Consider the following 27,939-nt stretch of genomic DNA (forward strand, 5'->3'; position numbering starts at 1 on the left):
TAGAGATATAAACCTTTATTTCACAACGTTGTCATAATCCACTTTCTAGTAAGACATGGACGGAGGACATAGTTTAAAACACTGAGCAGGCTGCGTGCCGGGCGTCTTCCGGGCAGGAGCAAAGCTGTGCTCACCCCAGGGCGACATGTTCGGGGGCTTGCAGGCACCATGGACCAGAGGCACCAGTATCGTCCAACCCCAAGTTTACTTAGAGCCACCTCCTTTTTTGGGGCTGTTAGTCCTCATTTCATGCCAAATTTTCACTAGAGGCTCCCTGTTCTTCCAGATGAGTTCATGACCATAAGTAATATACCATCTGCAGAAAAGAAAAACAAAGCAGGTCCAACATTCAAACAGTATTATTCAAATGGAAATCAGTACCATGAGGATATCAGGTTGACATTTAAAAACTTAAATGTCACCATCATTTACTATCTGCCTTATTACAACAGCTGATTAATTTACTGGATGTAGGTCTATGATTTACCTTTAATATATGGAGTTTGTGGAAGGTTGAAGTAGGAAGGGAGCATGAGTGACTGCTCAGAAAAAATGTTAAGTACTGCGCACACACTACTTTGGACTGACCACAGCCCTGCAATTAAGCATTACTTTTCCTTTTACAGACATGAGGAAACCAAGTCTGAAAGAAGGTACTCTCCCCGAGGTGCTGACAGCTTCTAAGCGGCCAATCAAGGAATCAGCTGCAGATCAGAGATTCTAAGCCCAATAAGAAAAGTCAGAAAGTAAGTAGTTAACTAACAATGGCCAGTTTAAATGCTTCTCATCCTCTTCCACCTGGCGACACAGAAGGTCATTTGCTTATTCAAATTCTGCCCCAGCTTTAAAAATACTGTGTTTCCCCGAAAATAAGACCTAGCTGGACCATCAGATCTAATGCGTCTTTTGGAGCAAAAATTAATATAAGACCCGGTCTTATTTTACTATAATATAAGACTGGGACTTATATAAGACCGGGTCTTAAATTATTTTTGCTCCAAAAGACCCATTAGAGCTGATGGTCCGGCTAGGTCTTACACATTTTTGAAAAATACAATAATCAGTAAATTTACAGACAGAAAAAAGACATTTAAAAATCATGCCAATTAATAGGCATGTAACAGAATTCTTTTGAGTTTGGAGTCAAATTCTGTGAACTTAGAATAAGAGAAGAAGGACCACCTTAAGCTTCAAATGCGGTTGTAAAATTCTTACAAGAAATGAATCGCTTGTCAGGAGCTCTCCATGAATAAAGTGCTCTTCCCAAATCTTTTTAACCTACTCATTTCAGGCAGAGTCAAATACTTTAAACTTACAGGTACACCATTCTGATTATTCATGTAAGTTCAAATGTAATTAGTTATCTGGCTAAGTTAAACTTAGGAACACACTTCAAAATGACCCATTTCTGAGGTATCTTCTTTGCTGCAGCAGCAACCACCTCAGTCTGGCACTCAGTCTGAAAGTCCAGCTCTACACGGCTGTGACCTTGGACAAGTTCCCTTCTTTAAGCAGTTTGCTTTCAGCAAAACGGAACACCTCACAGGACTTTGAGAGCATGACATTCGTCCTCAATTTACACACAGCACATATTCAGTGTATGTTAGCTGTTACTATCACAACAGTACAAGGTGACGAGCATAACGTTTGGTGAGGGACATAAAGTCAAGGAAATGTGCAGGAGGACACTAATGGAGTCTTTAGCATGAGTAAGGATTCCTAAATCTAGATTAAAGATGTTAGAAAAGATGAATTTTGGACACTACAGATCTAGTAAATGAAAGGAGTTGAAATGAGAAACATTTGCAAACAGAAAGGATTCCTCTGGCTTTAAGATCCTGGACTTTAAAATGCATTTGATCCAATTATTTTCAGAATGAAAAAAGGTCATCTAATTATAGTTCAGAAGAATGAAAACCTGCTAGGGAGAAGATCCTTTAAGTATACACAGAAGGATCCAGATAAATTTAGTATTCATAAAACAGAACCCATTTTCATAAGTCTTTATGTTCCTCATACTGTAATATCAGGTCAGTTTCTACTATTTATAATGTGCTGCTGTTCAAGTTAGAACTCACATGTGCTATTCTTTAATTATCACTGAAAATTGTAAGTGGCATTTAATTCCACCGCCTACTGGGCAAAACTGCTCCACTTAGATTTTTCTACTTTTAAAACAAAACAAAAACTTAAGTTTTTCCATGGTTATGAAACAAAGTAAAAACCAAGTAAGGGCAAAAGGTAACATTTATGCAAGAAGGTGGATCCAGCACATCACACAGACGGTAACTGCTAAAGGGACCCTCATGTGAGACGGTCTCCAGGAGTCCTGAGGAAGCTCTGACAGAGATGCTACAGCACTACTGTTTCAGGCAAGAGTCCGTCATCTGAAGCACAAATGGAAGACCTTGTGACCACCAGAATTGCACTCAATATGGTGCTGACGGGGCGGGAAGGGCTTTGGATGGATCTGAGTTGAAATCTCTGCTCTGCTGTGAATACTTAAGAGCTGTTTGGCCTGAGGAAGATCACCTCTGAGCCCATCAGTAAAACGGAAGTAGTAATATAAGGTAAGTAGCTCAGTGCCTGCCACTAAGTGGTCCCCCTTGGTTTACGGTCCCCACGCCAGTCAGTGTGGCCTCCACGCCAGTCACACAGTGTGCGCACACACTTGCTGCAGCAGAGGAACAGCGCCACCCACTGTGTGTGTGCCCAGCACTGTGAGATGGGGGTCAGGGCGGGTCTGGGCAGGGAGAGGAGGCCTGAGAGTGGGGAGAGGAGACGACAGCCAAGACTGGAGGGCTAGGGATCATGACAGGTCAGGAGTTGGGGTGACCTGAGGTTAAGGGGGGGTTAAAGACAGAGCCGATGTCTAACAAACGACGGAGGCAGGGGCGAGCCTGACAGTCTCATACCCCACCTCACAGGGCAAGGCCAAAGCGGACTGTGTTGAGGACTCCTCTCCCTCCCAAACCTACCTGCCCTACTTCACAGAGCTGCCTTACTCTGCCTTCCTTAGGGGTGGAGAGAAGAGGACCCCAAAAAAGTTGTCGGTTACACTCAAACTTACATTCCAAAGAGCGCTCCCCCAAGATGTGCTGCATGATCAAAAAACTTCCATCCCAGGATCATTCCTGCTGTATCCATGGCAATAATGGCTTTTAGGGCCTGCAAGCCAGCAAAAGAGAACAGAACTGGTATAACTTTCATTCCTCCAGCATTGACAGTTCTAATTTAAGGGCAAAAATTCAGTCAATAGAAAAATACCACCATTGTCCCCACTCTTCACTTCATAACAGTACTCACGTTCCCTGCCGTGAACGTGAACATCGGAAGGAAGATGATGGCCAGCCTCCCTTCTGGGATCTTAGTGCAGACAGCGGCAAGGACCGTCATGATTGCGCCCGACTGCAAATTAACACATTGGTGAAAACGCGAAACTCTCACTGCGCAACTGCTTAGTGACTACAATGTCAAAAGTAGGAACACTTTTTCCAGAAAGTTAACAAGCCACAAATTTCTAGGTGATCGCAACGCTTAAAAACTTTCAGTTACTAACGTACAAAATATGAGTCAAAGGGGCTCCACATCCATCACATAGTGACCACCTGGAAAGGATTTAACTATAGGCAACAACATGTCTAACAACCAGCTCGAGTGCTTAATGAACTCGAGGGACAGAGTGAAGAATGTCCACTGATTTCATTTCATGACTAAAAGAGAATTTCTCAACCCCCAACAAAGCTACCCTACCCAGAGTGAGTGAAAATAAATTTGCCCAGAAAAACCCACATGTGTGGAATTAAAAGTAATATTTTATCTTAAAACAAAATCATGTGACATCTGCATCCTACCTCATAATAAAACTAACCGTTTCCCTCAACACTTCTGAGCACACTTTCTGCCCCAGGAAAGCGCACTGTGCTTCTCCCTGGCTCTGCAGGGCCCTTCTCACCCGCACCCTCCTGGGGACACACACACATCCACCTGCATGGGAAGCATCTAACCCAACAACCTTCTATTCGAGACTAAAAATCACAATCTCACAACCTTATGATCAACAAATCAACCATTTCTTGTTATACTTGAATTATAATTACTGCATAGTTTTTTCTTTTATTATATGTGCTTTTCCAGGTTGTTAGGAAATCTTCATAATTTAAATTTATAATGGCTATGAAATATTTCCTGGATAAATTATTGCTAATTTAACTAAACTTTCTTAACGTTGGACATGTTCCTAATTCCTCTAAGTGGTAGAATATTTGAGAAATTAGATCACAATCTGTAGTTCATGTTAAATCTCATGATAATCATTCATTCAAATATTTGAGTCCTACTATGTACCTGGCACTATCTACATGTTGGGGACACAGAGAATGACACTTACAGTCCCTGCTTAATGGAGCTTACACAGTGGCAGGAAAGACATAAATAAATAAAAACAACAAAATACGATCAGCTATGACGGGGAAGTACAGCACGCTACATAGCAACAGCACACAGGAGGGAGAGCTCAGGTTAGTAAGTGACACCAAACTCTGCAGGGAAGGGTGACCAGGTGTTGGCCAGGTAAAATGGGACAAGATGGGAAGAGTCTTATTCTAGGCATTAAAACAGCTCGAACCAAGCCTGCAGGTCAGAGGGTATCGTCAGGTAGAGGAATGTGATGAAGCTGACCAGAGAGAGCAAAGGGGGCAGTCGGGTTAGCTTAGTTTACCCGTCTTCTACCAAAGTTCTTAGTAGAGACAAATCGTAGTCACTTATTAAATATAATAAAACTCCCATGTGGGAATTCTACAAAATATCTTCCCACTACTCCTCAAAAGTATCAAGGTCATAGACGACAGGAAAGACTGAGAAACCATCACAGACTACAGGATACTAAAAAGACAATTAAATACAATATAGTATCCTGGAACAAAAAAAGAACATGGAACAACTGGGAAAATCAAATATAGTCTGCAGTTAATGGGACTGTACCAATGTTAATTTCCTAGTTTTGATAAGTGAGCCATGATTATGGAAGATGTTACTATTAGGAAAAGCTAATTAGATGTACACTTTCACCCTCACAACAACCATCACAGTAAAAATTGATTCAAGCCATAATAATCAATGGATGCTATTCTGGGTAGTAGGGGAAGGACAGTTTCCAGTTTTGTCATTTGTCCCAATAATGTCCTTTGTAGCTATTTCCCCTCCACTTAGATTATGTATTACATTTAGTTGTCGTGTCTCTTTGATCTCCTAAAAGCTACAACATTTCCACATCCTTTTTTTAAATTGAGGTATAATTGACATAACATTATATTAGTTTCAGGTGTACAACACAATGATTTGATATTTATATATATTGTGAAATGATTACGACAGTAAGTCTAGTTAACATCTGTTACCAATTACAAATTTGGTTTTCCTTATGATGAGAACTTTTAAGATCTACTCTCAGCAACTTGCAGATATACAATGCTGTATTAACCATAGTTACAAGATATCAAGATATTTACATATTTCCAAAGTATCTTCTCACAAATTACTTGCTAATTTTAAAAGGAAAGGAAAAATAATTTTATGGTAGAGAAGCTATATCACACCTTAACAGTCAATGGACAATAAAGGGCAGACAGACACCATGCTCCTCGAGCTGTGATACCTGAGGCAACATCCCACATGTGGCATTCCAACCAAAACCACAAAATTAGAATCTAATTACGAGGGAAGAGACAACTGATGGCCATTCTATAAAATAACTGCCCTGCATTGTTCAAAACTGTTAATGTCATGGGGAAAAAAAAGGTAAATAAAAGCAAAGGAAACAAAAGCAAAAATAAACAATTGGGACTTCATCAAACTACAAAGCTTCTGCACAGCAAAGGAAACGGTCAACAAAATGAAAAGATAACCTATCAGATGGGAGAAAATATTTGCAAATCCTATAATCTGATAAGGGGTTAATATACAAAATATATAAAGAACCCATACAACTCAGTGTCAAAAAAGTCTAATTAAAAAATGGGCAAAGAATCTGAATAGACATTTTTCCAAAGAAGACATATAGATGGCCAACAGGTACATGACAAAGTGCTCAACTTCATGAATCAGGGAAATGCAAATCAAACCCACAATGAGCTATCACCTCACACCTGTTAGAATGGCTATAATCAAAAGACAAGAAATAACAACTGTTGGAGAGGCTGTGGAGAAAAGGGAACCCTTGTGTGCTGTTGATGGGAATGTAAATTGGTGCACCCACTATGGAAAACAGTATGAAGGTTCCTCAAAAAATCAGGAACCGAGCTACCTTATGATCCAGCAATTCCACTTCTGGGTATTTACCCAAAGGAAACAAAAATATTAACTTGAAAAGATACATGCACCCCATATTCTCTGCAGCATTATTTACAATAGCCAAGATATGGAAACAACCACAGTATCCACCGATGGATGAAGGATAAAGAAAATGTGGTGTATATCTACAATGGAATATTATTCAGCCATAAAAAGAAGGAAATATTGCCATTTGGGACCATATACGTATATACCTGGGGTGCCAAAAAATGTATACACATGTATTCATCTTTTATTATTGGTATATACTGAGTATTACAAATTTTAATACAATTTTTTTCTTTCTTAAAATGTGTATTCATTTTTTTGGCACCCTCTATATAGACACATATACACACACAAAAGAATATTAGTCAGCCGTTAAAAAGAATGAAATCTTGCCATTTGCAACGACGTGGGTGGACCTTGGGGGCATTATGCTAAGTGAAATAAGTCAGACAGAGAAAGACAAATACTGTATGATCTCACTTATATGGGGAATCTAAAAAACAAAACAAGATCATACTCATATCTATGTTTGTTTGTTTCATGTTTTTGGTCGTGTGTTTTGTTTTTTAGATTCCCCATGTAAGTGAAATCATACGGTATTTGTCTTTCTCTGTCCAACCTTTTCACTTAGCATAATATTCTCTAAGTCCTACCATGTTGTTGCAAATGGCAAAATTTCATTCTTTTTTATGGCTAATATTCTGTTGTATACATATACACCGCATCTTTTTTATCCAGCATCTACTGATGGACACCCAGGCTGCTCATCTTGCTGACGGGTCCTGACGTGCACTCTGTCCCAGTAAGTACATATAAGTGACCAACGGTTAAAAGGTATAGCCTGAAATTCACAAGGCTTAACAAATATATACATTCTAAATTAGAGAGAGATTAGTTAATAGAATTGTTTCAATGTTGACTTCCCGGCTTTGAGAACTGGACGGCGATTCTGTAGTTAACAGTAGGGTGAAGGGTATATAGGAACTCTTTGCACTAGTGTTGCCACTTTTTTGTAAGTTGAAAATTATTTCAAAATGAAGTTAACTAAACTACAAATTTTTAAATTAGAAATACTTACTGCACCAAGTGATGGTCCATATCTTCCTGTGGCAACTTTACACACATAACTGACAAAATTGGAAATAACACCTGAGAAGACACATTTCAGTAATTTTAGTGAGCTATAGAAATGGTTTCCACTTCTGATCTCCACCCCACAGACCCTAACAGTGTGGACTTTCTACCTGAGTCACTACAAGATGCAAGCTGGCATGAAAACTTACTCTGCCTATCACTTCAGATATTTTACAGGGAAAGAAAAGTCTGACCCACGGCACAACTTGCTGAGTGATGTAGGGTCATTTACTTTACTCTCAGTTATCATTTTCCTCATCTATAACATGAAGAAAAGAGACTAGTTCCCAAACTCACCAACTGTCTTGGGATCCTCTGGGCTGCACTCCACACACTAAATCAAAATCTCTGGAATGGGGCCAGGGAGTCTATATTTTACCCAGGTCACCCAATGAGTGACTGATTCTGCTGCCGATTTAGACCAAATGATCCTTTATAGGTCCCTTTGCCTCCAATGTCATCTGAGCTGAGTGTGGCCCATTTTAAAAAACAACTTCCCACAGAGCAGGAATAAATGGCACCTGAAATAGACCCTCTGTAGGTACAACCACACTAGTGCTTGGGGAAAGAACTACACACTTATTTTACAGGCCAGAGATACTGCCAGAGTTTTCAGGAACTAGATACACATGAGTATTTAATTAACAGCGATTAAGTACCCACTCTGGGCCTTGTGGTAGATGCTTCTATTTAATTCTTTCTACAACCCCGTCATGAGAGAGGTATCATTATTCTCAGAGAGGTACAGTCTTTTCTGCAACATCACACAGCTGGTAGCAGAAAAAGAATCTGAACTCAGGTCTTGCTCGATGCTTTTTTTCACTACAGAAAAAGCTCAGTGCTTTTTTTCACTACAGATATACTGTTTTAAATGAAGGGGTTTTAGGAATGAATTGTATACCTTATGGTTTTAGGAATGAATTATACCTTATGGTTTTAATTAGCACATTTTGCAAAGACAGAGAGCTAAGTAAAATTTAACCGACCAATTGCCAATTTAGTAGCATCTAGGAACCTGGAATCCTGCATCACCATTTCCTAGTTGAAATAAGGAAATGATGCTATTTCCAGGACCACAGCTGGAATGGTTTCATGCTACCATGTATGTTTGCGAGAATAAACTCATTCTTGACAATATTATTGAATAGCTCTGATCTAAAGCTTTCTGGAAATTGAACGTACTGTGGGAAATGAGCTTAAGGTTATTTAACAAAGATTCAGGTGACTGAGACAGCCAGGAAATCTGGGAACCACTTATCTGTAAAATAATGAGTCTGAGGCTAGAGAAACCAAGGCCTAATGAGATAAAAATAACATGCTTAAGTTCTACACTAAACCTTAATTCCTATGTATCTAATTTAAAGCTAAATAGTAGTTAAATAATTCATGTAAGAGGAAATCCACGAAATGAGAAGCAGGGAAGACAACCCCCCTACCAGTCTGTGGTAGTCTTCTCTAAATACAGTCTGAGAAACAAATATGTACTGAGCACTTACTGAATGTAGAATATGGATATAATCATTCCCTTTGTCCCTTCTCTAAATAGGTGAGCGTGCTCACACTCTGAAAGTCCCCCAAGATTAAATAAAGCTCGTCACCTGCAGATAAGTACACTGCCATGAATTGCTCTTGACCCAGAATGTTCACTATGCTGGAGGAGAAGCTCCACAAAACATACATATTTGCTGCCATGTGAAACAAGGAGAAATGACTGAATGTTGACAGCAACATCGGAGAACACAGGACCTCTACAAGAGAAAGAAAAACAGTCTGGTAGTCGTGCAACACACAGACAGTAAAAATTCTCTATTTCAGATGTTTTTCATTATTAATATGAAACAAATCAAACATGGGAAACAAAAACAGAGGCAGTTAAAAGCCTAAATAAGTTGGTTTAAGAGCATTTTTCAAAGTGGTAAAAAGCTATCTGAAATCTCCTTCCTACTTGGTAAGCAACCAATAAAAACTGTCAGTTCAATGAAAGCAACTTGTCCTTATGGCAAAAGTTAGTTAGAAGACAATTTCAATTATAGATTAGAAATTGTATATAACAGTCTCCTCAAAGATTAAACTTGCAGTGATCACGAATCTTAAGCCATTAAAAACTGTTTAGATACCTACTGTGTGCAAGGCACACTGTAGGTACCTGGGAAACAGCAGTAAGAGAATTGAGGTCCCTGTTCTCAAAAAGCTTACAGCCTATACTCCGATTTGGCTCATAATTGTTGACAAGAATCATCCTTTTTATAGCATTTCTATTAACATAAAGCGTATTTCTTTCATATTATCTCTACTTCAAAATAAAAACACACAAGTTAGACTTACTTGAGGCTGGATTGGATGTGAAGTATCTGATCATTGCCCGCTGTAGAGAAGGTACTCTCCATAAACAGAATACAAAAACATTTGCAGCTATGATACCTACAAAATAAACATTTATAATTTAAGGAGGTTCAAAATAAGAGCAAAGAAAGTCTTATCAAAAGTCCACCTGAATAAGATTTTCTACCACAATTATATAAGAGTATTATATACTTGGGGAGAAAAAGTAAGCTAAGAAAACTAAGTGAAATCAGTGCTTATAATTATCAAAACTGTCACGGGTTGGTGAAATCAGAGAATTCCTGGAAAATTGCAAATGCTCTAGGAGCTAACTTCCTTCACTCAGATCCGTATTTCACTTCTTCACAACAGTCTACTCTTCTCAATAAATAATCAGATCTATAATTATTGTGTGAAAATGGCCAAGCCAAAGAAGAAGTAATGTACAGAACTAGGTCCTTTGGCCAAGAGCAGAAAAGCCGTATGAAATCACTTCTTTTCCACAGGGAATGGTGTGCTTCTTAAACTTATGAAACATCTGCAGATTATCAGTGTAGATGAAGATCCATATGTCTGAGAAAAAGACTCATGAAATAAGAATTCAGGAATAATCTGGAAGAATTTTGCAATTGCTTCTGAAAATATGTTTACAAGTGGGAGTTGGGTGACTTTCATTTTCCTGCAAGAACTGATGTTACTAGAACCACTACTCAACTGAATATGATTATTTAATGATAGAATTAACTATTTAGTCACAAAATTGCATTCTTGAAAACTACAAACTTTAAAAAATATATTACTTTTGGGGCAGCCGGATGGCTCAATTGGTTAGAGCGCGAGCTCTGAGCAGCGGGGTTGCCAGTTCGATTCCCACATGGGCCAGTGAGATGCGCTCCCCCCTCCCCCACAGCTAAGACTTGAACAACAGCTCTCCCTGGAACTGGGCTGCAATAAAGTTGGAAGACTCGAAATTCCCAGTTTGAAAACTTACAACACAAAGCTACAGTACTCAAGACAGTATGGCAGAAGAATAAACGTACAGAATTGAGAGTCCAGAAGTACATCCATACATCTATAGTCAATTGTTTTTTTACGGTGGTCCCAAGACAATTCAATGGGGAAAGAATAGTCTTTTCAACAAATAGTGCTGAGACAAGTGGATGTTCATGAGCACAAGAATGAATTTGGATCACTACCTCAAATTGTATACAAATATTAACTCAAAATTAATCAAAGATCTAAATGTAAGAATCTAAAAAATGTTAAAATAATAATAAATGTAAAAGCTAAAACTTTAAAATTCTTAGAAGAAAACAGGTGTAAATTTCTGTGACCTTGGATTAGGCCAGTTTCCTTGATATGGCATTTAAAACACAAGTAATGAAATAAGAAATAGATAAACTGCATCTCATCAAAATTAAAGATGTTTGTGCTTCAAAGAATACTGTTAAGATGTTATTCAAATGGCCAACAAGCATATGAAAAGATGTGCAACATCACGCACTAATCATCAGAGAAATACAAATCAAAACCACAATGTGTCACCTCACACCCACTAGGATGGCTACTATCCAAAAAAAAAAAAAGACAGAAAATAACAAGTGTTGTCAAAGATGTGGAGAAACTGGGACCTTGTACACTGTTGATGGGATTGCAAAATGGAGCAACCACTATGAAAAACAGTATGAAGTTTCCTCAAAAAATTAAAAATAGAACTACCATAAAATCCAGCAATCCCATTTCTGGGTATTTATCCAAAAGGAATAACAGCAGGGTCTCAAAGAGCTATTTGCACCCCCATGTTCACAGCAGCACCACTTACAACAGCCAAGAAGTGAAAGCAACTCAAATGTCCATTGATGAATGAATGGATAAACAAAGTGTGATATATACACACAACAGAATAAATTATTCAGCCTTAAAAAGCAAGAAAATTCTGTCACATGCTACAACATGGATGAATCTTGAGGACATTATGCTAAGTGACGTAAGTAAGCCAGTCAAAAAAGACAAATGGTATATGAGTCCACTTACGTGAGGTATCTAAAGTAGTCAAATAATAAAAACAAAGTGGCGTGCTGGTTACACAGGGCTGAGGAGAGGGGGCAAAGGAAATTGTTGTGTAATGAGTACAGAGTCTCAGCTTTACAAAACAGAGAATTCTGGAAATGTTTCTAACAATGTTAACATACTTAACACTGCCAGACCATACACTTTAAAATAGTTAAGACGGTACATTTTATGTTTTTTTAACCACAATTTTAAAAAAAGTTTAAAAATACCATGACTCAACAATTCCACTCCTAAATATATTAGCAAGAGAAATGAAAAACTATGTCCACACAAAAATGTACGCATGAAAGTCCACAGCACTATGATAATAGCCAAAAAAGTGGAAATAACTCAAATGTCGATCAACAGATGACCAGATAAACAAAATGTGACACAGCCATAAAATGGAATACTGTTTGCCATGAAAAGAACTGAAGTGCTGACACATGCCACTGCAAGAGTGAAACTTAAGAAATCAGTAATTTAGCCGACAGCTTGAGTCACCTCATAGTTTACTGCTCAGCTATTTTGTTTCTCCCCCTCACTACTTGATTTAATAACCCTGCTTTGTTCCCTTTCTCAAAGCTACACATCCTTTGCTAACCCAGTTAATCAGCAGAGCACTAATTGTAAAAAGGGATTCCTTAGCCCTCAGGCATCCAGGCACCGAATCCATTTTGCAACTCCTTTGCAGTCTTCACTGGTGATACATAAAGCCCCAGCCACCGTGGCCAAGTCCAGAGATAACATTGTCTTACACAGAACAGACCCTGGGAAGCGATGTCAGCGCTTGGACCTGCCTGACTCCCCCTTTCCTTGTTCTGCTTCTTCTTATGTCCCTATAAAACCTTCCGACCATTCTAGGAACGGAGAGGCCTCTAGACAGGAGTCTGCCATCCTCCCGGAATGCTGCCTCTGCAGAAACCTGCTTTCCTTTCCACCAACCTCATCTCTCAATTATTGACTTTTTCAAGTGGCAGGCAGCTGGACCTTCGTACAGCTACCACCACTGCATGGGAGAACCTTTAAAACATTACACTAAGTGAGAGAAACAGCAACAAAGGCCACATAAGATGTGATTCCATTTGTATGAAATGTCCAGAACAGGCAAATCCATAGAGAAAGAAAATATATTAGTGGTTACTTAGGGCTGAGGGGAAGAAAGGAATGCGGAGTGACTGCTAATGCATGTGGGGTTTCTTTTGGGGACAATGAAAATGTTCTGGGACTAGATGATGATGATAATTGTACAACCTTGTGAGTATAAAAAGCACTGAATTATAAACTTTTAGATGGTGAATTTTATAAGTGAATTATATTTTCATTAAAACAAAACAACACTGATTTGGGAAGCACTGCTTGGTTCAGTGACCGCAGTCTGCTTTCCTCCTTAGGCCAAGGAAGGTGGTATAACCTCTTTTTCTCTCTTCCTAAAAAAGGACTCATTATCCCACTTGCAGTCCAACAGCTAAGTACAGGATTCCCTCTGTTTCTGAGGTGGGCCAATTCACCCTTGCACAGCTCCTCCACCTGAAGGAAGCCAGACCTGGCCAGTCCTGACACTTAGAAGCACACATATCCCAGCAGCCAAAGAACAGAGCTTACGTGGCCCCTATCTCAGGTCCTGGGAACCACGGCTACACACACAGGACTGATGCATCAGCCTCACACAGCGGCCACAGTTTCTCTTCCCTGCAGTATCACACTAGTTAAGGATTGTCCCACAGTTTCCCGGAGTCAAAGGATATCCAGAGACACTACCCATCTTCCGTCTTCCTACTGGGATGTAGCTAGTTCATAACTGATATGGGCAGATGGAAAGAATGAGGCAAATTCACAATGAGGGAGATAAAAACCTTTCTAATAATTACTAACCACCAAAAGGGGTTATTATTTCTCTGCACCCTTCCTGCAGATGGGACTATCTAACCTCTCCACGAGCTTTTAGAAATCAAAAAGTTGATTTTTTTAAAAATGACTTATTTAAACGATACATTGTTAGAGGATTTTAAATTGGTGTACACCTTCTTGACAATACAGAAAATTTTAAATGTACATACTCTTTGACCCAGCAACTCTATTTCCAATAACTTATCCTAAAAAAATATACTTGCAAAAGCGTGCCAAGTTCTATATATAAGGATATTCGCTGCAGTATTCTTTACAGAATTAAGATTAAAAACAACCCAAATACCTATCAACAGAAGACTTGTTATCACATTGTTCACCTACATGGACTACAAAGCCATTAAAAAGCATGAGCCTGGGCTCGCTTTGGCAGCACATAAAGAATGAGCCTGGGGTGCTAGTAATTTCCATTTCTTGATCTAGATGCTTGTCACATGGATGTGCTCAGCTTGTGAAAATCAGCTATGCATCTGACATTGCACATTCTCCTACATATATTACACTTCAATAAATTAAAACTAATGCAACAGATCTACTTGTATTAATATGAAATGTTCTTTAAAATATCCAGTGAAAAAAGTGAAAGTGCAAAGGAACATGTATTGCGTGCTACCATTTGTGTTTAAACCATACATAAAGACAGATATAAAAGACTATATACAAACAGATGCTTTGGAAGAATACATAAAGAACTAAAAAGGCAATGATTACGCAGACAGAAAATGAAGAGAACCAGAAGTCTACAAGAAGAGAGAAAAATGTATTTTTCACTGAAATATTCTTTTAACACTATCTAGGAGGTCACCGTGGACATTTCTTCGTTTTACAATGACAAACACGACAATGATCTCAGACTAATTATTTAACCTCTCTGAGCCTCAGTACCCCATCTGAAAATGAGGCTATCTCTAACAGAGCTTTTATAATTAAGATTAATGACAAGGATGAATAACAGTACGTATGTATGTAAAGTACTTAGCATCGTACTTGAAACCTAGTTGGCACTCAAGCATTAATGTTGTTATTCTTTCCCCAGAAATAACTTGTCTGAACACTGGGAAGACAAAAGTTACAAGAAAAACAGTGATGGATTTTAAAAAATCAAGATTAACTAAAAGGTCAAGTGAAACATTGCCTTACCAGCAACTTCAGGAATAGGAAAGGAGACCTTAGTCTGGGAGGTATAGCTCAAAACCTTTGAAAGGTTTTGGGGAGAGAAAATTGCAACTAAAAAGTAAATTAATCCTGGTAGAAACAGAACAGCAACAAAAAAAGAACAGATTTTAGAGGTTGCGGCGGAAGAGTTGGGACCTGGGCCACAGCGTTGCCTCACTTTGGAGCTGACGACAGATCTGGACTAGTAATGAGCTGCGGCAGTTTTCTCCAGATTTCTCTTCCCAGCCTCCTCCTCCCTGGCCCCGCCTCGATCAGACATAATGTGACAGGTCTTTCCTCTCAGCTTTACCTGAATCCCAACACAGCAAAGTCTGCATTCTGCCGAGCTAACAGGAGAACCTGGCAAGTCCTTCACAGGCATTCCCGAAAGCTGAAGAGGCAGGGGGACTCTCCCGGGGGTTGCTTGGGACATTCCGTACGGGCTGTAACGCCTTGCAGATGAAGACACTACAACAGGAGACTAGCTGAAATGTAAAAGCACCAGGGGCAAGTCTAACTTTGAAGGGTGCAACCCGATGCTCCCCCCTCATCCCATTAACACCAGGTGACCTTGTAAAAACTTTTTTTCAGAGCAATGTGAAGTTTGGGGAAATATGTCTGTGTAACAATAGACACTTGAGACAAAAAAAAAATCCCCAAACCAACCAACCAAACAACTACAAAAAAAGGATTAAGACCAGTTTTCTAGCACTTCTTTATTAAGTGATTCCCAGGGACAGCTTGAGACAGAAGAGTCAAAAACTAAAAACTCCAAACCTGACATCAGCTCAAAGGAAGGTATTTTACCTCACCACTGGACTCCACCTCAATAATACAATAAATTACAGGTGTCCCTTATGGTTTCAAATGTTCTTATCCAAAGAGATATGAACTAAAGAGATATGAATAAATGAATAAATGTTGAGATATTGCTTGCTATCTCAAGCTCAGGAACCAAATGCATTTGGATAAAACATTTTGCTGTCTGAACTTGCAATACCCAAAATCTTGCACTCCAAATTAATGAACCCATTAGATTCAGATACCAAGAAATGTTTTCATAAAATGTTTGGTGTAATAGTGAGGAATCTTAACCCATTAGAGCTTTCATGCTGCCACTGCCTAGGTGTAAATACTACAAATCAAAGCAGCACACTGGCCTCAGGTCAGTGGCTTCCTAAGGACTTGTCAACTTCTTTCAAAATACAAAAAGAAAAAAAAAAAGTCAGAGAACATCTACAATTCAAGGAAAAGAGTGGCACAGAGTGAATCTGTCACTCCATAAATCTATCCTCAATTAAAACCAGGACCTGAGCCACTTAGGGTCAGCCTAAGGGAAGCAATCAGGAGAGCCAAGCAAGGTAAGAACCGGCACTTCTGAAAAGTGCCAAGACATAACAGAAGTACAAGTTTATTAACCATGAGAATCTTAATATGTAGTTAATAAATTATTAAGCATCACTAACAAGTGTTGTGAAATTAAAATCACTGCTACCGGAATAATTACTTCCCACAAGAAAAGCCTGAAGTGACACTGAACAGATTCAAAGAACATTTCCTCAGCCTTCAAAAGTCACTTAGATAATCTGAAAATAATAATTTAAGATCTTTAGCATTTAAGATCACTGACATTTATGTGGTCTAAAGCACTTTACACTTAAGTTGCTGGTTAGATCACAATGTCTGTCTCTCTCCACTGCTGTGTTCTTCATGTCAAATGACTGATTTGACTAAAACATCTGGGCGAAAGAATTCTGATTTTAATTACATACCAACTTCTTTGAATAAACGATTCAAACTGGCATGACAAAGGTTATAAATTCTGATCCCAGGTTTCCTCAAGTGTTAAATGGCATAAAATCTTTACCATCTTCAAAGAACACTAAGGTATCAACTAATTTTGGGATACTCTGAAAATATCGAAGGAAATCAAAACTTTGCTATCCTAGGGCGGGCCCGGTGGCTCAGGCGGTTAGAGCTCCGTGCTCCTAACTCCGAAGGCTGCCGGTTTGATTCCCACATGGACCAGTGGGCTCTCAACCACAAGGTTGCCAGTTCAATTCCTCGACTCCCGCAAGGGATTGAGTTGCAGTGGGCAGCGCCCCTGCAACTAAAATTGAACACGGCACCTTGAGCTGAGCTGCCGCTGAGCTCCGGGATGGCTCAGTTGGTTGGAGCGTGTCCTCTCAACCACAAGGTTGCCGGTTCGACTCCCGCAAGGGATGGTGGGCTGTGCCCCCTGCAACTAGCAATGGCAACTGGACCTGGAGCTGAGCTGCACCCTCCACAACTAAGACTGAAAGGACAACAACTTGAAGCTGAACAGCACCCTCCACAACTAAGATTGAAAGGACAACAACTTGACTTGGAAAAAAGGCCTGGAAGTACACACTGTTCCCCAATAAAGTCCTGTTTCCCTTCAAAAAAAACAAAACAAAAAAAAAAGCTTTGCTATCCTAAAGAAGTACTGTTAGTTTTGGTTACTTTCAGAAAACAGACAAAAATACCGTTAATCCCAATGAAAACAGACGTGCTATTACAGACCTATCCTGACGTTATGTTCATTAAGACCTCACCAACTAATCAATTCTACAGTATGGCAATATGTCTTTGAAAAATCTCAATCCTTTGATGCAAGATCCTATTCTATATTCATTCACTCAGCAGATTTTAACTGAGTGCCTTTACCATGTGCAAGTTAGGTGCTGGGCGCTGTGACAAAATGAAAAATCTCCTCCTGGTCCTCAAAGATGCTACATGTAAATTACAGAAGACAGGTTGTGTTATAAATGATTAAAAGGTGCAATGAGTTCAGAAAAAAGACACATTTCCTGTAGGAAGAAATGTCAGAACCTTAAGGTTGAAGAGCAGATCAGGTTCCAAAAAGGAAACAGAAAAATTGAATCCTCCCGACAGAGGAAACAGCCTGAACAAAGGTTAAGTACCCTTTCTCCACTTAGGCAGGTACAGAAAATTAAGAGAACCATTAAGTCTAACCATATTTGAGAGAAAGCAGTATTTTGCTATTTCCCTAGGAAAATTTTCTTTTCTATCTACACAGTGTTCAAGAACTTTCATATCCATTTCCCTAAGTTTCTCAAATAATTAAGTCCATAAGATATTACACAAGTGTTATACTGAAGAGTCAGATTTGTCTATTAAAATTTACAAAGAACAAAAATAAATTGTCATGATGATATGCATGGCATGTTTCTTACATTTAAAGAGGATTTCTATAAACAGCATGGTAAAGAGAAAATTGGCTTTAGAATGAGACAGATATGGGTTTTGAAATTCAGTTCTACTACTTACTAGCAATGTGACCTTCGAAAAGTTCCTTCTCTGAAAGCCAGTTTCCTTATCTGTAAAAAGGGAAATAACTAACCTGTAAGCAACCCTGTGAGGTAGGGAGAGAATGTGTATAAAGCATTCTGCATAAAGAAGGTACTTAATGTCCCCTTTAGTTTCTTTAGTAGGGGAAGTAATAATTATTCATAACCTATTTCACAAGTTAGGATTCTACAACAAAATTAGAAAATAACTGACCCAGAGCACCACGTATACCTTTACGCCATATTACTTTTTATACTGTTACATTAGCCTGAAGGTACAGAGACTCCCTATGTCTTCTAAACCACGGTCAGCATGGTACAAAAGCCATTGACTGTGACATACTGTACCTTTTCGTTTGATTTCTCTTCCCTTGAATGGCTAAAACGTGTAAGCTAACACAAACCTGTCACAGTCCGCTGGCCATCACTTAGGTTATTCCACCACTTGTTAATCTAAAACAGAAGGAAAATTGAGTATCACCATATGGTAAATACTTTCAGGCTAGGAAAATGAAAAGCCAGAAAGAAAATGCTTTGTGCATATAAAAACCACTGGTGGGACAACCGGATAGCTTAGTTGGTTAGAGCGGGAACTCTGAACAACAGGGTTGCCGGTTCGATTCCCACATGAGCCAGTGAGCTGCACCCTCCACAACTAGATTGAAGACAACGAGCTGCTGCTGAGCTGCCAGAGGGGCAGCCGGATGGCTCCGTTGGTTAGAGCACAGGCTCTCAACAACAAGGTGAGCTCTCAACAACAAGGTTGCCAGTTCAATTCCCACATGGGATGGTGGGCTGCACCCCATGCAACTAAGATTGAAAACGGAAACTGGACTTGGAGCCGAGCTGCGCCCTCCACAGCAAGATTGAAGGACGACTTGGAACTGATGGGCCCTGGCAAAACATGCTGTTTCCCAATATTTCCTAATAAAATTTACTTAAAAAAAGGGAAAAAAAACACTGCCAAATGTACAAAACATTAATATTTTACTCTATAAAGAAGATATTAAGTGCACTGATTTCACATCTACTGATTTAATGTTGCTATTAACTAAAACGCTTCATAAATCACCAGATTTCAAGAACGGTGATCACCTAGAACAGAGAAAGCCGTTTATCTTTACCTCCTTTCTGAAGTCTCCTTCTTTTTGTGGTCTTATGCTATCCAACCAATCAGCTTTTATACCATCAAAGTAACTCTGGACCCTGGATTTCAGTGATTCATATTGCCAAATAGCAGCTGATCCAAATGCACAGCCTGTAAACTACATAAAACATATAACAAAATAAATCTGAAAGAGAAACAGATCTATACATAGCTCCAAGAACAATATTTCATCTTCACTGTTTTTTAAAAACCATGGAAGGAATATCTGTCACAGTGAAACCTATTAGGTGAAAAGAACATTTAACTGTTTCCCATATTTTTAAACTTCACAGTACCCTGGGGCCTCTTTACATCTAGAAATTTTCAAAGTATCAACCTGAAATGTTATACCAAGTAAGAGGCCCCTAAGTGTTGTCTCCAGTGCTTACATAACTGAACAAGATTCTAACAACAATTATTTAATTCATGTACTCCTGTAGTCATTCATGACACCAGATACCCCGATCCTTTGTCAGCTCCCCCATTTGTTCTTAAAGGAGCCCAAACAGGACAAATAGTACTACACAGCACCACACCTGCAGCAAGATACGTAACTCCTAGTGATGGGAGCTCTTACCCCAACAGTAAAAAAAAAAGGCTTTACAAGAGTCCTTATAGGGTAGGGAGAAGGATAAAAGACCGTTTCTTCTACAGGTGGAATCAAAGCACTTCTCTTGTATGGTTCACCACTTGTTCCTGTGTCTGATCTTCGAGGTTCCACCTTCCTGGGTGCTTTTCTGAATCCACATTTTTGCTGAATAAAGAAGTTAAACCTATAGGGGGAAATAGCAGATTAGAAACAGAGATGCAGTTTGCAAACATCAACCTCTCCGAGCCTCCCTGCTTGGCCAGTACCATCACCATCTCAGTTTGTTTCACACCTGACAGCCCAAAAGAAACCAAAACTCCTAGTTCCAGGTAGAAGTCAAATCACTGAATTGTGCCTTCTGGAAAAGGAGAGACACAAACTACAGCAACTTTAGAGGGAACTTATTTGTGCAGTTACTGTGTATCAATCAACAAAATAATTTGTATCCATCCACCACACAGAGTTTGCAGTCCTGTAAAAAACTGGAGAACTCTAGGGGAGTGGGGAATGGGCAATAAAGGTGAAGGAGATTAGGAAGTACAAACTGCGTTATAAAATTAGTCACAGTGATGTAATGTACAACATAGAAAATATAGTCAGTAATACAGTAATTACGTATGGTGACATACGGCTGACTTGCGGTGATCACTTCAGAAGGTATATAAATGTCTAATCACTATGTTGTACCCCTGAAACTAATATAATATTGTATGTCAACTATGACTAAAAATAATTTTTAAATGAAAAAGCAAAATAAAGGAAAATGGATCTGAAAAAGAAAAAAAAAGATGAAGAACTCCAAGTTGTCAGTTTGAATTAGCAGAGAATGACTTATTTTGTTTGAAGTTTTGTCAATTTTCAGAGCAAACATTTAAACATATTATCCTTGAAGTCACTCCAAATTCAAATAACTATTTCCTTTTATAAGTACTGACCATTAAAAAGTGATGGATTTTCCCCACCTATTTATTTCACTACCAGTTTGGGGGACACCCACCAAATGTTTTGCAAAGGGTTTTGTCTTTTGAGTCCCTATATAGCTCGCCCTCCTCCACACACCTCATACTATGATCACACCTGGGCGGCCAGCTCCTCTAAGCCTGCACTCCCTGCTCTCAGATTCACTGTCCTGATGGCTTCCCTTTCTCTTCTATTCCTTAATGACAGATACGCTCAAAGGCTCCAATTGTTCCTTTACAGGATCCCCATTCAAACTCAACCCATATAAATTCCTGAAGCATTTCTTTTTCTTTTGTAAAACTGTAACTTCCCCAAAGTAGACAATATAGAGGCCCCTTCCTGTTTGTGCTCATTGTACTTTGTAAACATAGTGTCCTTCTAGACACAAAGCTCCTTGAAAGCAGAAATCAGACAGGCCTTCCCATCTTTGCAACCCAGCTCCTAAAACACTTTGGTCAAACAAACGAATAAATTCAGGAGAAGGTCCAAGATGGGAGAATAGGTAAATGCTATGTCTGCCTCATCCCATGATCACATTAAAATGGCAACTAAATTATAAGACAATCAACCTCGAGAAACACTTCAAAGACTAGCTGAACAGAACTCCTATAACTAAGGATATACGGAAGAGGCCACATTGAGACTGATAAACAAAACTAAACCATACAGCACTGGCATAGACAGATATATAGGCCAGTGGAACTGAATAGAGAGCCCGGAAATAAATCCACGTATATGTGGTCAACTGATCTTTTACGGGGTGATGAGAACATACAATGTGTATAGAGTCTCTTCAATAAGTGGTGTTGGGAAAACTGGATATCCACATGCAAAAAAAATGAAGTTGGGCCCTTATATCATACATAAATATTAATTCAAAATAGCTAAGAGACTTAAATGTGCAACCTAAAAATGGAAAAATCTTAGGAGAAAACATGGGGGCAAAGTTTCATGACGCTGGTCTTGGCAATGATTTCATGAATATGACACTAAAAGCACAGGCAACAAAAGCCAAAATAGCCAAGTGGGAGTACATCAAACTACAAAGCTTCTGCACAGCAAAAGAAACAATCAAGAGTGAAAATCCACCTATGGAACAGGAGAAAATATTTGAAAATGATAAACGAGTATCTAATAAAGGGTTAATTTCCAAACTATATAAGGAACTCTTAAAACTCAGTAACAAAAAAACTAATAACATGATTTCAAAAATGCTAAACACTTGAATAGACAAAGAATACATACAAATGGCCAACATGTATATGGAAAGATGTTCACCATTATTAATCGTGTCAATCAAAACCACAATATCTTCTCACACCTGTTGGATGACTATTAAAAAAAAAAGCCAACATTATTGAGAATGTGGAGAAATTGGAACCCTTGTACACTGTTGGTGGGAAGGCATCGGTTTTAACATTTTATTAAACCTACTATTATGTTACCCTTGGGGAAAAAACAAAATTCATTTCTGTGGCCTGAATGACTTCTAAGCAAGTAAATGATTCACATATATTTCTGTAGTCCTAACCTTAATTTTCTTGTTTTGTATTTCCAACTATATATTTAATTATTTCCACTTTGATATGCTCCCCATTACTTTAATATTCCAAATGGAACTCATCCACCTCTACAAACCGCCCCATTTTCTGACTTCCTTATTCTTTCAGTGGGACCACAGTTCTCTCAATCACTGAGGTTAAAAATCCTGAAGTCATTTTGGAGTGCTCTCTCTCTTCTTTATTCTTACCATCCAATTAAAACCCAACTCTGTCAAATAAAAAATATTTTCTTTTCATTCCTAGTGTAGTCTCTTACCTCATGCCTTACTTAACAGCTTACTTAACTTCCAACATTTTGTTTTAACATGTTGCATGTTCTTCTTTCCTTGTATTACTCCTCCTCAAACATTCAATGGTTCCTCAAATGCCCTTTCAGAGGTCCAAAATGTCTCCCTAATTCCAATACAACTCCTTAGCTCATCCCATCTGGCCTAGAATATTCTACCGTTTCCTAACAGATCTCATTTGTTTCCAATACTGCCTAACTCCAATTCATCCTCCACATTTTACTAAGTACAAATATAGTATCGTTTTCCTGCTTTAAACCCCCCAATCATTTTTATCACTCCATCAAAGTCAGCAATGCTACTCCCTTGTTCTGGTATACTTCCCTGTGTTAACTTCTTGTGCCCTTCAGAAATCAGTTCATTTACCTCCTCGTCCAGGAAGCCTTCCTTCTCTCTCCCAGGCAGGTGTCTCCTTTGTATTCCTAATTGAGATGAGTGTTAAGTGTATACTGAATGGAGTACATTTAGTATACACTTACATTCATCTCAATTATTGCCTGTGCCACAACGATTATCACTTTTGCATTTACTGTATCTCTACCACCAAGCCCAGTCCCTAACAAAGATCATTAATTATCTGTTAGATGGAGTCAAGAATGATTGTTAGTTTTATTTTGAATAATTTGAAGAAGAAAAAAAAAGAAAAGCTCTCTGCCTGCCCTGCCCATTTGCCTGAAAGGAGGATATAAACTTGTAAAGACACACCCACTCTCCCTTCTCTAACAGGAAGGACAGAAGTTAATCATGAGACAACTCTAAACCTTTAGGAGCCCAGAGAAGGCACCAGGGAATCTACATAACAAACTTTACTAATTAACCCTTATCTTCCATTAGTTCCCTCATATATTATCTTCCCACAATTTGCTGTCCTAGAAACTCAAAGTCCTTTGCCTTTGTCATTTTTCTAAAACTCTGTGGTTCTTTTGTTAAAATGCTATATAAGTCCAAATTCTAACCACCCCCTTGGGTTACTCAACACTGAGTACTCCCATGGGTATGCACAACGCATATGTTCATAAACTTGTTTTTCTCCTGTAATCCGTCTTTTGTCAGCCTAATTTACCGGGCCCCAGCAAATGAACCTAAGATTGGTAGAGGCAAAACAGCTTTTCCTCCCCTACACTACACATTAGAATTGCCTGGTGAGCTCTTAAAAATATAGACATACCTTCATTGTATTGTTTCACTTTATTGCATTCACAGATGTTGCATGTTTTACAAATTGAAGGCAAGACTCTCTACCAGCCAAAAATATTAAGACTCGCTTTACTGCAATACTATGGTGGTCTGGAACATAAACTGCAAGATCCCTGAGGTACGCTGTACTTACGTAGAAATACCACGGCTCCATTTCATACCAGTGAAATTAGAATCTCCAGGGGTGGGACTGAGGCATCAGTAATTTTTAAGAGCTCCCCAAAGTGATTCTCATGTGCAGCTAGAGTTGAGAAAAACCTCAGAGTACATACAAATCCCCTGGGGATCTTGTTAAAATCAGATTCTACTTCAATAGGTCTGGGGTGTGGTAAATCTTGAGATTCTGCATTTCTAAACAAGCTCCTAAATTATGGATTGACAAACTATGCCCAGGAGGGTGGATTTGGCCCTCCAGCAAAGAATGGCTTTTGCATTTTTAAAGCATTGTTTACAAAAAAAGTCAAAGAATATGTGACAGAGAACATGTGAGTGGATGCAAAAATAAATGACTTCATAAGTGACTTATCTAAAATAAGATCAGTAAAAAAGTGAAACACAAAATGGAGACGGTCACTAGAGATATATGAGTATAACACTCATGAAGACAGGCCTTTTAGCTTTGCTGCTTTGGTCTTGCCAATAACTAGCGATTCTTGCCAATGAAAGCAATCTCATGTGCTCAAACCGGGAAGCTCTCATGAATATTTCACTTACCATTAGCTATACAATTGTTATGGTTCAGTTTTTTAAAATATGATCCCATAACTTTTACATAGAAAAAGTCATATCTTATATTTGTTGGCTTAAGGGTGACTGAGGTAGAGTGACTTAAAAACCAGATTGGTTGTTAACAACGTGAGGATAAAAGCAATGTAACTCAGATATGTGCACAAATCAGCACTAATGTCTGTTACTAAAGATTTGTGTGAATAAACTGAGTAGAAATGGCCTAATGTAAAAATGGAGACAAGATGTATCCAAGCATCCACACAAAAGGTTCATTTCACTTAAAGAAAAGAAAATGCATTTGAAGTATTTAGGGGAGGGGGGAATTCTACATAAACTCTTGCATGCCAAAACTATTTTCTTAAAACCCATCCTGAGTTAACAGATGTTGAATTAAACAGGGAAAATAATTGAAAATACTTGATTTACTAATTTGTCAAGTATTTTAACTAAATATAGGTTAAGACTGACATCCCAATCTAAAAAATGTAAGCTCCATGTAAGTGCTACAATCAACTATTTTCTTCTATTAGATAACTCCATACAACTGACAAATTATGCAGACTCTTTCAAGCCTAAACCATTTTTCAGAAGTGCTGACAGAAGTTTGATAATGGCAAAACTTCTACAGAGCCTAAGTGAGATTTTCCTTTTTCTGTAAAGGGCCAGATAGTAAATACTGTGTTTCCCCGAAAATACCTGGCCGGACAATCAGCTCTAAAGCGTCTTTTAGAGCAAAAATTAATATAAGACCCGGTCTTATTTTATTATAAGACCGGGTCTAAAATAATAGAAGATAATACTGGGTCTTACATTAATTTTTGCTCCAAAAGATGCATTAGAGCTGATTGTCCGGCCAGGTCTTATTTTCGGGGAAACACGGTACTGGGGTGCCAAAAAAATGTATACACATGACTTGTATTCATCTTTTGTTATCAGTATATATTGAGTATTACAACTTTAATACAGTTTTTTCCTTCCTTAAAATCGTATATTTGTTTTTTGGCACCCTCTGTATTTCAGTCATTGTGAAGAACAACTTAAATCTGTTGCATATTATTTTGTTTTGCAACACTTTAAAATGTAAAAACTGCTTGGCTGGTGGGCTGCCTTGGGCCTGCTGTTTGCCCAACGTTTCTATCACCACCTGCAGTGCTCATAAAAAATACAAATTCTTCAGGTCTGTTATTTCAGAATAATGAATGGGCCCAGAACTCTGCTTTTTAACCGTATCTCTAACTTCATTCTTCTGCATACTGATTTCAGAAGCACAGGAAGTCAAAGCAAACCTAAGAGTGACATATGGTAACTCATGCTCCCTATTAAGTGCTTATTTCCAGAGGCAAGTAGGCATATATTCCACGTCAGCCTTACCTACCTACATCCCCTTGGGACGCACGCTTCTATGCAACCACAAAACTGTCGGTTTCAAACTACACAGAAATGGCAAACACTAAGAAATCAGATGCTATATCAATATCACATCTTTCTTCGTTTGTTTTTTCAAATGGTCTCCAATTTTTACTGGTGGTTCCTCAATCGTTTTTCTTTTGCTTTCCCTTCCTAACGCATATCTTTACTATTTAATTTAATACTCTTGTTGCCATACTCATTTTTGTTCCCCTTCAAACATGCAATTTCAACTGGGATTTGGAGAAGACAATGGAATCAGGACTACTGAAATCTATCACCACCTCCACATGTCCCTCCTCATTCCCCATCTCCCCAGGAGTTTAAGAATCGTGCCTCACATTTCATGTTACAATGTATCATGAAGTTAAGGAACAGTTACAGTGTACCATGAAGTCAAGGTACAATGTATGCATGTTTTTCACAAATCCCTGAACTGATTCACCCAGAGCACTTATTAGAACTACAGGTTCTTCCACTCCGGGCTCCTTCTAAGGGTGGGGCCTGGGAAATAATACATTCTACAAACATTCCGGGTGATCCTGAAGATTAGATAATGACTCCACCACATTGGAGCCTCAATTATTTACCACCAGCTGGAGCCCCCAGTGTTAATAAATACTCAAGTTCCTTGCTACTACCACCTATCCCGTGGATTCCAAGGCACAATCTAACCAAGTCAGAAATTGGGTGGAAACTATGGATTTAAAAAAACGAACAAAAAGCAGAGTCAAATACATATCAGAATCTTGGACAGTTGAGGGACTTCTCTATTCTCTCAATTTAGAATTGAATTATTAAAATGCAAAAGCAGCAAATACTGCTAAACCACAGTCTTCATACAGCTTCTACTCAGGAAGACTAATTTTCTTTCCACATCATCTGCAATCCAAACATGCCACTGTCTCAATTCTTCAACAGAAAAGCATCTCCTATGATTGCACGAGGCAAAAATGATATCCTCCTCTGACTCCATCTTTTGTTGAACATAAGTTTGATACAGGCTGACAGAAAATAAAATCTCAGCTCTACTATTCTACCGGTTGCGTAACAGTTTCACTTAAAAAATAAGTGTAGGGATGGGTGAAAAGGAGTGAGGAAGAATAAGAGGCACAAACTTCCAGGTATAAAACAAACAAGTCACGGGGATGTAACGCACAGCACAGGCATGTAGCCCGTAATATCTTAACTGTGTGCAGTGACTGATGGTTACTAGACAATATGTGATCGTACTGTAAGGCAAACAAACGCGGAATCAGTGCTGTACACCTAAAACTAATATAATATTACATGTCAACTATACTTTTTTAAAAAACAAAACAAAACAAAAATGCTTCACGAATAATAAGATCAAAAACGTGTTTGTCGTGGGTCCAGTACCTTCCTCGCAGGGATACGAGGCGTGGCGCGCACGGAGCCCTCCGCTCAGTTCCCCTTCCCGTCAAGTCGCTCCCGATGGGAAAGGCGACTGCGGGGCTCCCGGCGCCGGGGCGGGGTGCGCGGCGGGAAGCGAGGGCCGGACGGAGGCGAGAGCACAGCGGGGGCGGGAGAGAGGAAGGGGCAGGTGAGGAGAGCGGGTGAGCCGGGCCTCCGCCCGAGGATGCGTGGCCGGAGCGAAGGGTCCGAGAGGCACGAAGCCGGCAGCGGTCATTACCTGCGTCCGAGCAGCCGCGGCGGGGCTAGGGCCGCGGAAAGCTCCTCGTAACTGCGGCCGCCCCCGGGGGGCGCCCAGGCCTGGCCGCAGCCCCAACCTCGGTGCGCCCAGCCTCGCAACGCCATCTTCCCAACCTCTGCCCCACCATGGCCCGACCTTACCCAG

At 39.2% G+C, this 27,939-nt stretch overlaps 1 protein-coding gene across 1 annotated transcript; it reads right to left on the reverse strand.

The window, feature by feature from the left end:
* PARL (presenilin associated rhomboid like) lies at window positions 1-27,939 on the reverse strand. Its single transcript, XM_019735867.2, has 10 exons — window positions 27,775-27,939; window positions 19,967-20,162; window positions 19,367-19,507; window positions 18,647-18,695; window positions 9,799-9,894; window positions 9,072-9,221; window positions 7,418-7,488; window positions 3,307-3,408; window positions 3,071-3,168; window positions 1-316 (listed from the first exon to the last, which is right to left on the reverse strand). The coding sequence occupies exons 1-10, from the start codon at window positions 27,897-27,899 to the stop codon at window positions 205-207; spliced, it is 1,140 nt and encodes a 379-aa protein (XP_019591426.1). The 5' UTR covers window positions 27,900-27,939; the 3' UTR covers window positions 1-204.

Source organism: Rhinolophus sinicus, linkage group LG01, assembly GCF_036562045.2.
Source record: "Rhinolophus sinicus isolate RSC01 linkage group LG01, ASM3656204v1, whole genome shotgun sequence".
NCBI lineage: Eukaryota > Metazoa > Chordata > Mammalia > Chiroptera > Rhinolophidae > Rhinolophus > Rhinolophus sinicus.